This window comes from Myxocyprinus asiaticus, chromosome 34, assembly GCF_019703515.2.
Source record: "Myxocyprinus asiaticus isolate MX2 ecotype Aquarium Trade chromosome 34, UBuf_Myxa_2, whole genome shotgun sequence".
NCBI classification, from domain to species: Eukaryota; Metazoa; Chordata; class Actinopteri; order Cypriniformes; family Catostomidae; genus Myxocyprinus; species Myxocyprinus asiaticus.
Genome location: NC_059377.1, coordinates 7,053,907 through 7,067,654, shown reverse-complemented (window position 1 = coordinate 7,067,654; position 13,748 = coordinate 7,053,907). Strand labels below are relative to the sequence as shown.

The window sequence follows — 13,748 nt, the reverse complement described above, 5'->3', positions numbered from 1 at the left end:
TATTCCTATTCATTCACCACACTGGAAAAGCAAGGTCAAGTTGAGAGCACTGCATTGTGGGATATAGTATTCAGTGCAGAGTGCTCCGGCCCACTGTACAATCAGTTGTACAATGTGTGTCTCAGTTTGTTCCTAGGAGGCAGCAGATGCCCTAACCCCGCCCCCGCCCTAATCCTAACCATATGCAGCCTGTAAGGCTGAGTACCCTGCAAGAAAAAACCAGAGGCATTATTTCCCCAATGTGTGTGCTCCGCTGCATACTGCACATTTTGACAAATGCAGTAGGTCATCAGTTACTCCATGCATACATAAAAATCACGTTCTGCGTACAGTACAAATACTGTATACTACAAAAGTAGTATGCTATTGCGAACATAGCCATGCTCTCGGAAAAAGGGGGAGTGGAGGAGGAGGAGAAGGAGGAGGGGGAGAATACATATCCACTTTGAAGAACTGAGGAACACTGGCGCCATCTGTTGGTTACAACAACTCAAAGGCTGCGTGCACTGACCATACATAATATTCAACCTTCCACAGATATTTTTCAGTCTGATTTGTTATTCAATCAGATTTTCACCCAAAACTGTACCCTTGTTTTCAAATGTCTTCTGATCTGGTTGAAGATCAATGAGGTAACTGATTAGACTTTGAAAATGACGTCATCGGTGTCCATGCCCTGAGGCTACCTGTTGAATCGGGTACATTTACCTGTGTGTTCATTGGAGTAGGCAGGCACGACGAGAATAAAATGCAAACGGCCGTCGAGTTACTTTTCCTTGACATTTTGCTCTTTTTAATATAAAATTAAACCGACTAATCGACAGCTACCCAAGTATTTATTAAATAAAAGTGAAATCCAGGTCAAATAACCTTGGTGAGCGCACCGGACTTCCGGGAGAACCGTAAAAACCGTCAGACTGCGACATTTCCTCCATATGTTGTGAGTAAAGTCCAACAATAACAACTATTATTCATTTTCATTAATCTTATACAGTCAAATGCTTAGGTTTTGTTAAAGTGTTTTGTTTTTTTCTAGTGGTAAACTCGTTCAGTTTTCCCCAAAAGCCTCATATCTGACTGGATTTGTAAAGGAAAGTGGAAACTGCATAATGTTTTTTTTTTTTTTTTTAGCGTTTTTGAATGTGTAAGTAATGTTTGGATTGTTTTTAAAATGGATATTAAAGTGCATACATGACATCGTACTCTGCATATATTTGCAGGCTTATCTAACACGTCCAACACGAGTTTATGCTTATAATTTTGTTGGAAATGGTTAATAAATATTTTAGATATTTGCATCTCTAAGAGCTTTGTAAGGCAAATTTTTGCTTAGCAATAAGAACGTTCAATCAACTTTTGACTGATATGTAATCCAAGTTATTTTCTGGAGTTAATGTATTTATACTGTTGCTTATATGACATCATACATATCAATACTGAATATAGAAGCAGATCTGCTTAAAATAGCTAGGTGTCTCAGTATCCTCTGCTTTTACAAACTAAAAGGTGTCTGTCAAGTTATTTCACTCTCACAAGGCTGTTGTTTTCGGTCCCTTTTCATTGAGCGAAACAAAAATCTACATTCCAAGTACTGATGGTGTCGAAGTTAAGTTTTACTTTGACTTTTTTCACATCTTATTAACACAAGATCCATGAAAACAAACACAAAAAGCTCTGAAACTGGTTGGTTTGCACCTCTTGGGGAAGTTTTGGGGTTAGTAATGTGTAATGCATCTGCACAACAAAGTCTTTTTGTTGATGAAATCTCCATCCCAACCCAGTTTCTCCCTCCTCATTATAATGTTTCTTTCTCTTTAACAGACCCTGAAGTTTCGGCCCAGTGACAGGTAAACGTAAAATCATCCACCAGAGGTCGGTTAGGGCAGAGGGTTGTCAAGTCATTTTTAAGTCGCTTTTCACAATACACATCGTTTGAAAGCGGCTTTACAGAGAATCATGCTGTAATGACTAATGTTTTAAATGTCTTAAAGTCCCCATTGATCGGTTGTCCCTATGGAGAGCTCCCTGTCCTGGGCCAGTGGTCCCCTTGAGGAAGGGCCTTACCAAGAACGTTGTGTTGACCCAGAGGAGATTGAGATCCAGCATCTTGGAGGATCCCACAAAGTCAATCACAAAGATGCCAATGGCAACTCTATGGGGCCGGAGACTGTACAATTTCTTCCTGTCAAAGAAGAGCCAGTGTTGGGGACGTGTTTGTGTGGACCTTGCACATCTGTGGCAGGTTGCAGGAAGCTCTTTTGTAGCATCTTGACTTGTGGATTGTACTACCTATGCCAGCGTTTGCCCTGTCTGACTTTGAGTGACAGTTCACCTGTCAACGTACAAGCGGAGAAGCCTTTGAGCTCTCCAAATGATGAGAACGGATTCTATTCTGACATCCGTATTGGAGGTGTCAAGGTGGATACGTCAGTCATTGAAGATGATGAAGAGCACCTCTCATTTTCCACCTCTAAAATTGAGATGGACAGTCCTACCTACTTCAGTAGCTTACCAGAAGACCACTTTATCGATGGCGACCTGACTAAAGATGTGGATAAACTCATCACACGGAAGCTTATGGAGGTCTTCTCGGAGTTTGAGATCAACGAGTTGGCCAAATGCACCTCAGACTCCATGTTCCTCCGGCGTTCACGGGAGATCAGTCAGCTGATCTCGGATATCGTACAGGAGCACAACATGGAGGAGCAGGAGGCCGAGGGCAGGCTGGTGCGTGAAATTATTCGCATCAGCACACGCAAGAGCAAGAAGAAGCCGCAGTTCAAGCCTCAGGAGCTGCAACGAGATAGCGGTAATGACACGTGGAACAGCAAGAGGAACAGCCAGAAGAGCAGCTTCAATTCCATCAGCGATGGGAGTGAGTGAAAAAAAGCATTTTTCTTTGTTTTCATCACGGCCTAGTCGTGAACATTTTAGATGCCCACTCTGATTCTCTGTGGGCCTCTTACAAATATTAATGGAATCGTACAGTCAAACATTAAAATTCTCATCCTCATGTCCTTAAACCTGTTTGACATTCTTTAGTGAAACACAAAAGGGCCTCATTTACACCTTGCATTAACATGGCGTTTTTGGTGATCGGATCGCTATCGGATAGCACTTGACCACATTAAATGACAGGTGTAAATGCACCCAAGATGCATTGTGACCGGATTGTGATCGGATCACTGAAACCACATTCGGAAATGGTCAGGGACAAATTCTGACCACATTTAAAGAAGGTGTAAATGCAAAAGTGTTTTTGTTATCTGGATACAACTATGTAAGTCAAGCGCTGTGTTGCAGTTTCTCACCTTTTTCTGTTTATTCAGCCATTGCAATGTGAAGAACATAACAGACACTGCCGTCTTGGAATCTTGTCACCCAAAAAATGAACAATATCTCATTAATTATTCCATTGTAATACACTTGGAATATCTCTCTTCCAAGTATCTTATCACTCTGATTCGTTGGACACTCACCTGAAACCAGGCTTCACACGTGCATTACAGATGAAGCGTATTTAGCACATTAAATTTTCTTCGGCGACTCAAAATTTAGCTTTGGAGGCTGCCGAAAAATTTTCACTGAAGGAAAAACCCTGACTGTCAAAGTGATGGAAAGCATTTGAGTTATCCATTAATGTTTTTACAGTTCGCTAAAAGATGGAAAATCTTTCAGTTACCACAGCCTCTGATGTAATATATAGCATTTTCCATTTTGCACGGGTAACTTTGATTGGATCTCTATCCGATCACAGTGGAGATGCATTTGACTGCAAGGTGTAAATGCAATCCAGCTAAAGAATGTTCAGATACTAAGTATCTGGATATGAAATGCATGTAAATGCAAGGTGTAAATGGGGCCAAGGATATCAAGCTGCTATTTTACATATAATGAAAGTGAATAGAGATAGATACTGTCGAGTTCCAAAAAAGCAAAATAAAAGTGTCATAAATATAGTCCATATACTATATGCCAAGTCTTTTGAAGCCATGCTGTAGCTTCTTGTGAGGAAATCTAAGTCATCATTTGCTGAAAACCTCCCCTGTGCCAAAACTCTCAAATCTCATTGACCACGTTTACATGCATTTAAGAAAACAGATTATTCAAGGGTTTTTGCAGAAAGTGGCGTTTTGAAACATGTAAACTAGAATGTCGGTTTAAGGCATTAAGAGAAAGCGGTTTAACATGCCTGGGTTTCTCCCGAAGAACGAGTTTTATGTTGGCATGTAAACACATAAGCACCGTTCTTACAGGTTTTTAAAGGTGTGCATGTGCGTGAACAGACCGGAGAACAAGCGTCATATGATGGAGCCCAACAACAAGTCAACAAAGGGGAAATACTTCAGTGTTTCTGGGAGTACAGTGGGAAAAGCACATTCACTATAAAATATAAATATTTATACACCACTGTAAAATATTGACGGTCCCTCACATTCGCGTATATGCGCTAGTACATTAGGGGAATTCTGCAATTTACGTAAGAGGAAACCCCACTGTTACAGGGCAGTTCTGCCGTAGGTCTGGAATATCTGGAAGTAAAGCAAAGCCATATAGAATAAAATAGCAAAGTCTTCCTTGGATGCCATGTTTTTTATTTACACAAGCGTTGCAAGGAAATTACGTTGCTGTGAAGAAAGCTAACTGACCGAGCCACATGTATACGAAGTAAAGAGTGCACCGCTTATACAGTACATGTAAACGGGAACGCCACTTTCTCGCAATAACCTGCTTTCCTTTGTCCATGTAAATGTAGTCAGTGATACGAATGCATTTTCAAGCATTCAATTTAGTGATCAGTTGTGTGATATGTAAGAACCAATGCTGTTTATCGCAAGCCCTTTTGACATTTAATCACATGCAGGATATTAATTTTAGATATTTGAAATGTAGTTTTCACTAGTTAAAATGCTAATTCTTCAAATCAGCAATGGAATTTCTACTAGGGAAAATGACCATTTTAGATAACCATTCTTGATACCCAAAATGGAATTTCAACTAGTAAAAAACTTTATTATTGATATCTGTAACTGCATTTAGTAGAATTTCACAATGATCTGTCAATCACTTCTGCTAGTTCAAATTTCTTGCTAGTTAAAATTCCAAATATACATATCAGAAATGTACTAGTAAGAATTATTATTTTTGAAATCAATAATTACATTGTTGCTAGTGTAAATGTCAATTTCTGATATCAAATATTGATTTAACCAGTAATCCAATGCTAATGGTAACAAGTAATGATAGTGCTTTTTTTATTTTTATTTTATTTTTTTTTGTCCAGTTTGGAGCTTGACAGCATCTAGACACAATATGCCTTTTTTGTATGGCAGCATAAATGTTTATACAGGTTTGGTATGCCATGTGGGTGAGTAAATGATTACTAAATTGTATTGTTGTTGTTTTTTTTGGCATATATACTGGAGTTATATAAGGATTCACCCTATTGTTTGGCTATATTGCTTTAATTCAAGCCCATATAATACAGTACCTTCAAAACTCTTAATATGCCTCAAATATGCCTTTTTTAAAGAATCTTTATGAATCTTTATGAAAGTTTCTGACCTTTCTGATTTGATCCACAGGTCTCATGCACATACTGTATTGAAGAGTTAACAATCAATCAGTAATAATCCATATGTCTGCTAGCATCGTAATTAAACCTCTAAATCACTACATACCATGTGTGGCATAAAATAAGGGCTTAATAAATCAATTAAACCACTTTATTCTCTTTTTAGAGCTGCAGATTTCAATGGAGAGGTCAGATGACATAGAAGCCAGGAAGTTACGCAACAACAGTAACCAGTGTAAGTTGCACATTTGGTTTTATGAACTGTTTACACAGATTTTTCTCAGTGGTGCACAAGCGTAGGCAAACAGGCTGCAAATGGTGACGGCAAGAAATGGATGACATGACAGGGTGTCTAACACAGCTTTACTTTAGCACTACAAGTAAATGGGTAAATCTCACGAAAACATGTCCAGGTCACATTTCACCCCAAAAGCAAAATAAACTAAAAAAAAGTTATAGTATTTTAAAATAAAGCCTGTTTTAGGGGGTCTGGGTAGCACAGCAAGAAAAGATGCTGACTGCCACACCTGGAGTCGCAAGTTTGAATCCAGGGTGTGCTGAGTGACTCCAGTCAGGCTTCCTAAGCAACCAGTTGGCCCGGTTGCTAGGGTGGGTAGAGTCACGTTGGGTTAACCTCCTCGTGGTCGATATAATGTGGTTCTCACTTTCGGTGGGGCGTGTGGTGAGTTGTGTGTGGATGCCGCGGAGAATAGCGTGAAGCCTCCACACATGCTAGGTCTCCACGGTAACGCGCTCAACAAGCCACGTGATAAGATGCGCAGATTGACTGTCTCAGACGCGGGAGGCAACTGAGATTCGTCCTTCGCCAACCGGATTGAGTCACTACGCCACCATGAGGACTTAGAGTGCATTGGGAATTGGGCATTCTAAATTGAGGAGAAAAAAAATATATAATAAAATAAATAAATAAAGCCTATTTTAAGCACCATAAAGATTTTTTTGCATTGTGACATTATTGTTATGACAACTAAGCACATTTTCCCATCAAGTTCCCATGATCATAATTCATCCATACCGTAATGCATTTTCTGTTATTCTTAGTGATTCTCATGAGATTCTCTGTACTACAAAAATCACTTCAATTAAAAATACAAGGCCATTGTAACAAATACTACCATGATTTATAAAAACATTAGAATTTAAATAAAACGTTATTTCTGTTTTTGCACTACGGTAATGAGACTTTAGGAGAGAAAGGTCTTTAATTGTCATGAAAGTAATGTCACAATGCAATGGTCCTAAAAGAGGCTTAATTTTTACTTTCTTTTGATTTTGAGGTGACCTGGACATGTTTTTGACAGGTTTTGTGAGATTTATCCACAGTTGGTTTTGCATAAACTAAGCAAATACTTAGCTAAAGCTTACGCTAACTTAGCTAGCAGCTCAAGCTTATTGTGTAAAGTTAGCGTAGTAGGGCTGTGGGCAGCTCCCTGCTTATATTAAAGACTGTTGAGTGCCCATATCAGCTTTATATACTGCTGTAGAAGAATGAGAGGGGTGTGTGGTGAGTTTAAGGGGTTTGTGATGTAACCAGCTCATTGTCATAAACAATGCTGTCTTGTGTGAGGACATCTGATCAGTTACACTCCTCTGAATTTGAAAGTCTCTCTTTTCCTCATCAGTGCTGGTTTACCCCTCCCTGTTTGCTTGATGCCGTTTTCATGCTCTACAATGTTGGCAAGCAACAGTTGTATGTTTTGTCTGTAGCCTATGCCATTAAAACATTTATGAGTATACCGCACACATTTATTGCTCAAGCTGTATATGCTTTCTTTAAAGGGGTTAGATCATAATTGTTTTTAATATGTTTATTTTCCAGTGCTCACTTATAATGTCATTTTTTGCGCCAAAGCAGTCATAATTTAGCTTTTCATGAGCATTTTCCACCTTCTTTTCTTAGGTATACTTTAGTTTTCCACATGCTACTACGTCTTGCGCACAGTTCATTGACATCGGCACAGTCCACACATGCAGCCCGGTTTTTGTAACCTCCCGCACTGTGCATATCTGTGTTGTGTCGTCTGTGCCTGTACCTGCTGTTGACTGTACTAAAGAGTATCACGATTTCAGGCTTAATCGCTTGAAAGTGCACAACCTGTAAACTATCAAACAGTCAAGACATTTGAAATATTCAAGAATAAAACTGTTTACTTACGGTTTTGCAATCAAATAGTGTTTTTAACTGCCCCATCCTTCAATAACAGCCTCTTTGCAAAGCCTGCATTTCATTTAGGGCTTTGCAATATGGCAGCAAAAATGATATTTTGATATTCTTGATATTTTTCAGCCTATTGATGATATTCAGTATATATCTCGATAATTATGTATTTGCTTTGAAATGGCATAAAAGTTTATTATTATTATTATTTTCATTGGAGGAACCAGCGTTTCAACCAGACAAGTAGATTAAAAGTTTTTAATGCATAAAATAAAAATGTAGTTAACAATAATGAATGCATGACTTTCCACAGTTTTTCACTAAATTAAGGAAGAAAAATGTTAATTTCAGTTATCATTATAATTTAAATGCACCAATACATCAGTACAGTAACAACTGGGTGTGCAACTTTATACACTTATTTTTTGGAGCCTAGCTGAATTTTATAATAGTACAATATAAAACTGAATTGTTGTTTTTGTTGTAATAATAATAATATTTTTTGTTTGTTTTATACAATAGCAATAAATTTAACGAACATTGTGTGAATGTTTGCAGCACTTTGTTTTTTTACAATGTATGCAAACCAAACAGTGTATCTTTAGTCCCGGATACAGAACAGTGCATCGCCTGTTCAACCATGTGTTAATTGCATTAAATTGCAGCCTTTTGAGGTTTAATAATCACATATGACAATATCGTGATTTTGATATTATTTTAATCAGTTGTGCAGCCCTGAAGGATTGTGAAAATAGTCCATTGACTAACGTAGTGGGCAAATAAAAAGCTAATTCAAATAAAGCTGCAAGCAATAATTATAGGTCCAAGCACCGAAATGACAAGCATTGCACAACATCCCAAAGATCACATATGACATAAAGCACAAACACACACAACACCTCAGGATGGATTTGAATCTACAGCTTTTTGTTCAACAGGGCAATACACAGTCCACTGCACCACAGCATTGACAGTTGCCAAAGGGACATGCCAAGCATAGAGCAATTGCAGCTAATCATCATAGTTACCATCATCAAGTTCTTATTCATGTAACTTTACAATAAAATCAAAATTTTGATTGGAGAAAAGCCCAGCAATAGTAAGCACAATGCAACGATCTCCATAACGACAGAAATTTTAACTGTATGATTTGTGGTGTAGATGATGCATTCCAATTTTCTTTTAAATCTGACAATCCTTTTAAAAGATATATCAAATTAAATATGGAATATTGAAGCAGGAATTATACAGTGAAGTACAGCCTACATTGCATAAGCACAACATGAAGACTCAGAGGTCATCAGTATTAAAAATCTTAAAAACATTTTTTGTTGGACTCTTTTTTAACATCACTCCAGTGCTTTAACCACCAGGCCATTCAGCTGACATAGCTTAGCAATGCCAAAGAGATTATCCAAGTGAAGAGTAGAAAATTTTGTAACAACCAAGTGGATTTAAATTCAAGCAGGAATTATGTGATGTAGTCCAGCCTGTAGTAGTATTAAGCACAACAGGAACACTAAGAAGTGTTTTTTTAAAATCGCACTTTGCTGGACTCGAACTCGCAACCTTTTGCGCCATAGTTGAACACGCTTAACCACTGGGCCACTCAGCTAATATTGTTCAATAATGCCAAAGATGTGTTCCAAACTGAGACTAAAAACGATAGCTGAGAATATATTGATTTTAATGCTAAGTGGTTTTGAATTCAAGCAGGAATTACTCAATGTAGTACAACCTATGTAGTATCAAGCTCAACATGAAGACCCAGAGGTCAACCGAAGTAAAAATTTTAAGATCATTTTTTGCTGGATTTGAACTCACAAACTTTAGAGTAGAAATCCAACACTCTAACCACTGTGCTACTCAGCTAACATAACTTAGCCATGGCAAAGAGACATGCCGAGTTTAGAGTCAGCACACAGGTGTGGGTTATCTTTTTAACAATAGGTGGCACTGTCTCAAAACATTTAAGGTATCCTCAGGACATAATGTTGAAGATGTATAACAATTTTCCTTTACATTCTACAATGCATTCAAATGATATACACCGATCAGCCACAACATTAAAACCACCTGCCTAATATTGTGTAGGTCCCCCTCTGCTGCCAAAACAGTGCCAACCCACATCGCAGAATAGCATTTTGAGATGCTATTCTTCTCTACACAATTGTACAGAGCGGTTATCTGAGTTACCATAGACTTTGTCAGTTCGAACCAGTCTGGCCATTTTCTGTTGACCTCTCTCATCAACAAGGTATTTCCGTCCACAGAACTGCCGCTCACTGGATGTTTTTTGTTTTTGGCACCATTCTGAGTAAATTCTAGTGACTGTTGTGTGTGAAAATCCCAGGAGATCAGCAGTTACAGAAATACTCAAACCAGCCCGTCTGGCACCAGCAATCATGCCATGTGATTATCTAATCAGCCAATCGTGTGGCAGCAGTGCAGTGCATAAAATCATGCAGATATGGGTCAGGAGCTTCAGTTAATGTTCACATCAACTATCAGAATGGGGAAAACATGTGATCTCAGTGATTTGGACCATGGCATGATTGTTGGTGCCAGATGGGCTGGTTTGAGTATTTCTGTAACTGCTGATCTCCTGGGATTTTCACACACAACAGTCTCTAGAATTTACTCAGAGTGGTGCCAAAAACAAAAAATATCCAGTGAGTGGCAGTTCTGTGGACGGAAATGCCTTGTTGATGAGAGAGTTCAACAGTGAATGGCTAGACTGATTCGAACTGACAAAGTCTACAGTAACTCAGATAACCACTCTGTACAATTGTGGTGAGAAGAATAGCATCTCAGAATGCTATTCTGCGGTGCAGGTTGGCGCTGTTTTGGTGGCATGAGGGGGACTTACACAATATTAGGCAGGTGGTTTTAATGTTGTGGCTGATCAGTGTATATCCATTTTAAACAAAACATATATATCAGAAGAACAATAAAAATATGAATAAAAATAATACCTGCAAGCAGAAATCAGGCCTGAAACCATTCAGTAAGCAAAATACAAAAAGCTACATTACAACGGAAATCAATCCAAATTATTTACTTAGGTGGGAATTTGAACCCAGTCCAGTGCCTTAACACTCAGCAGACATGTTCAAAGAGTGGCAAAGAGACATTGCAAGTTTAGAGTCAACACACAAGTGTGAATTATCTGTTGAACACACGCTGTCTCAAAACTGCTCAGGACATGATGGAGATGATGCATTCCAATTTTCTTTGAAATCTGACAATGCTTTTAAAAGATATATCACTTTTTAATAAAAAATTTAATATGGCAGAGAGATAGTATCATTGAAATCCTCTTTTCCCAAGGAGACCAAAGACACCTACCTCATTATTAGGACATATGGTTCAAAAGTTAGGGGCACAAATAGCTATTTTTAGCATCTTTTGACCCATAGATGGCACTGTCGCGAAATTCTGTATGTGCCCTCAATGGCTTGTAAGTGTATGTGCTTGGCCCCTAATAAAGGAGATATTCAAGATGTCGCCTAATTTTATATCAGCAACACAATCCTCACAATAATATTGTGAATATTTGATATGTCGCCCAGCCTTAATTACATTGTGACAATTACAAGTTCACAAAACAATCCATGCTGATATGTTCTTCACAAACTGATAAGATAGGACTGAAATGAACAGAGACCTTGATTAAAGTTAAACTTTGGTCTTTTGTTTTTAACATCAAAATTCATCAGAAGGATGTGCAGAGCGGCAGGTGCTACACACAACCAGGAACAGCACAAAGATTGAATGATCCCAGTGACTCGAGTCTTTCGTTCACCAAAAAGATTAGTTCGGTGAGAATTTCTGTAAATTACACCTTTAAGCCAGTAGGTGGCGATAAATGGTCATCTTTTATGTATTTTGAATGAGTCATTAAACCATTGATAAAGCACCAATTCGTTCACGACTGAGACGAGTCTAATTATTAAAATGTGTGTGTCTATGTGTGTTTAAGCATCATAAGCCTTTTTCCTACAAATGACAACAAAGCATGTAATTTTTTTTAGCTCCAGAGCATGAATTTGAAAGATTCCAGACTATTCACCCTTTACAGTTTTGCTGGCATTAATGTCATAATCTACACTACAGGAAGTCAAACTTTTGTCTTAGAGGTTTACTTGGTCTGAAAGTGTCATAAATGTAAGCAACATTTAGAGTCCGTGAAATTGCATGTTTATTCTGTGTTTCAATCAATTTTACTCACATTTTTTTCCTCTCTTCCTGCAGCATACTCTCCAAGTTTCCAGGAAACAGGTGTGCCGGTCACATCTGACACTCCTTTACTCAACAGTATACGAGCGTGAGTGTGTTCCCATTAAACCAAACACAGCTGGCATTTCCAAACCCTCTATGAAGAAGATGTCCTCTGTCAGTGGGGTCAGTGGATAATTTTTAAGTAACCCTTAGAAGTTGAGATCCCACGGTCAGTCATTGGGCTTTTTCAAATGCAACTGATGATGAGATTGTAGTTATCCCGTGCCATTTTTATCTCAACATTGCTTTCCATTAAGCAACTCAATTTGCTTGAGTTGCTGAGAATGAAGAATGAAACAGTCTTTAAAGCTAACAGTCGGATACATACTGTAGAACCATGATAGTCATAATAGACCAGATTCTTTTCATTTAACTCTCTTGTCTCAGTTTTTCTTTGATGAATAAATGATAATACTAAAAAATTTTTAAATGTTAAAGCTCCAGTCAAAGTCTGACTGTGAAGAAGGAAGTTATGTTGGACTGAAATAAATGCTTTGAGCCAGATTGAATGTTGATGCATGCTAAATGCATAAAGAATGTTAGGTGTTTAGAAAGTGCCTGTCTCTATGCTTATTTAAATGTACATAAAAAGCTACATGAGCACTTCACTTGCCATATTCAGAGTCTAGAGGAGTGTGGCAGACAAGCCTCTTGTTCATTGGGAAAGTAGGAAACAGGAACCAGATTAACATTTAACAAGACTTTAATTATAACATAAACATTGAACTGGAACATAACAACAGATGTCGACGACACACACACAGCTCCATGTGTGTCTCTCTCTCTCTTTCACTGGCATCCCCGGCACCTCTTATCTCTCTTCTGCTGATTGGGCTACTCAGCGCCAGGCGTGCACCCTCAGGGCCCGGCCACGCCCTCCTTCTCGTCACAAGGAGTAATTGCTTGTTTGTGTAATTTATTAATTCAATGTACACTTTAATGTAAATTTCACTTTTGCAAGACTAATTTGTTAGTAAAAGCTTTATGTAAAATCTTGAGGGTTGCTTCAACAATAATTTATTTAAGAAATATATTTCATGTTACATAGGATGTTTTGCTCAAAGAGGTAGTAAATACTGTAAGCTAACTGTGTGTGAGATAGACATTAAAATATTTTGCATTTGCATCTTCAGTGAAGCAGAACCATTAACATCATTTGAATCAAGTAAATGCACTCTGTTCAACGTGAAATCTTTAAAAAGCTTTTAGAATTTAACAAATGGAGTTTACACTGTATTTTCATAAAAAAAAAAAAAAAAAAAAAAAGGAATGTATCCTAAATTTATACAGAACAAGGTCACATTCGATTTTAAAAGGTTTGACTTAAATATTTGCTTAAGTATTTGCTTGGTGAGAAAGGGAACAGAAGCTTGTCATTCACCTTAGTCATCACACACTGAATACTTGAAACTGATCCTTTTAGCTCAATTGACATCATGTTTAGATACATTAACAACTTAATGACTCAATCCAGTCAGGAACTTTCTGCCTAGAGGGAAAATGACAGATTGAACACAATGGAAATCCGCCTTGGTCCTTATGAAGAAAAAAAAAAAAACATTATTTTGTTCTCCTAAATTTCTACTGTATTGAATGCCATGAAAAGATGGTACAAGTAGTGTAGTTGACAATGCGTGGAGATATGTGCATGCTATGAGTGCTCTTTACAAATGCATCACTATTCTATCCCCATGTTTATATTTATTTCTTAAA

General features: G+C 37.9%; 1 protein-coding gene across 4 annotated transcripts; it reads left to right on the top strand.

The window, feature by feature from the left end:
- Positions 1-536: 536 nt before the first annotated feature.
- On the top strand, positions 537-13,027 carry LOC127425715 (keratinocyte differentiation factor 1-like). 4 transcript variants are annotated; one of them, XM_051671974.1, is made up of 5 exons: positions 710-940; positions 1,822-1,847; positions 1,992-2,875; positions 5,742-5,810; positions 12,009-13,027. In XM_051671974.1, the coding sequence occupies exons 3-5, from the start codon at positions 2,014-2,016 to the stop codon at positions 12,083-12,085; spliced, it is 1,008 nt and encodes a 335-aa protein (XP_051527934.1). In that variant the 5' UTR covers positions 710-940; positions 1,822-1,847; positions 1,992-2,013; the 3' UTR covers positions 12,086-13,027. The 4 variants fall into 4 exon arrangements, with proteins under 4 accessions (XP_051527933.1, XP_051527934.1, XP_051527931.1 ...); XM_051671973.1 differs by lacking the exon at positions 710-940 and adding an exon at positions 537-632 and having other exon boundaries at positions 1,822-2,875; XM_051671971.1 differs by having other exon boundaries at positions 1,822-2,875.
- Positions 13,028-13,748: the final 721 nt, after the last annotated feature.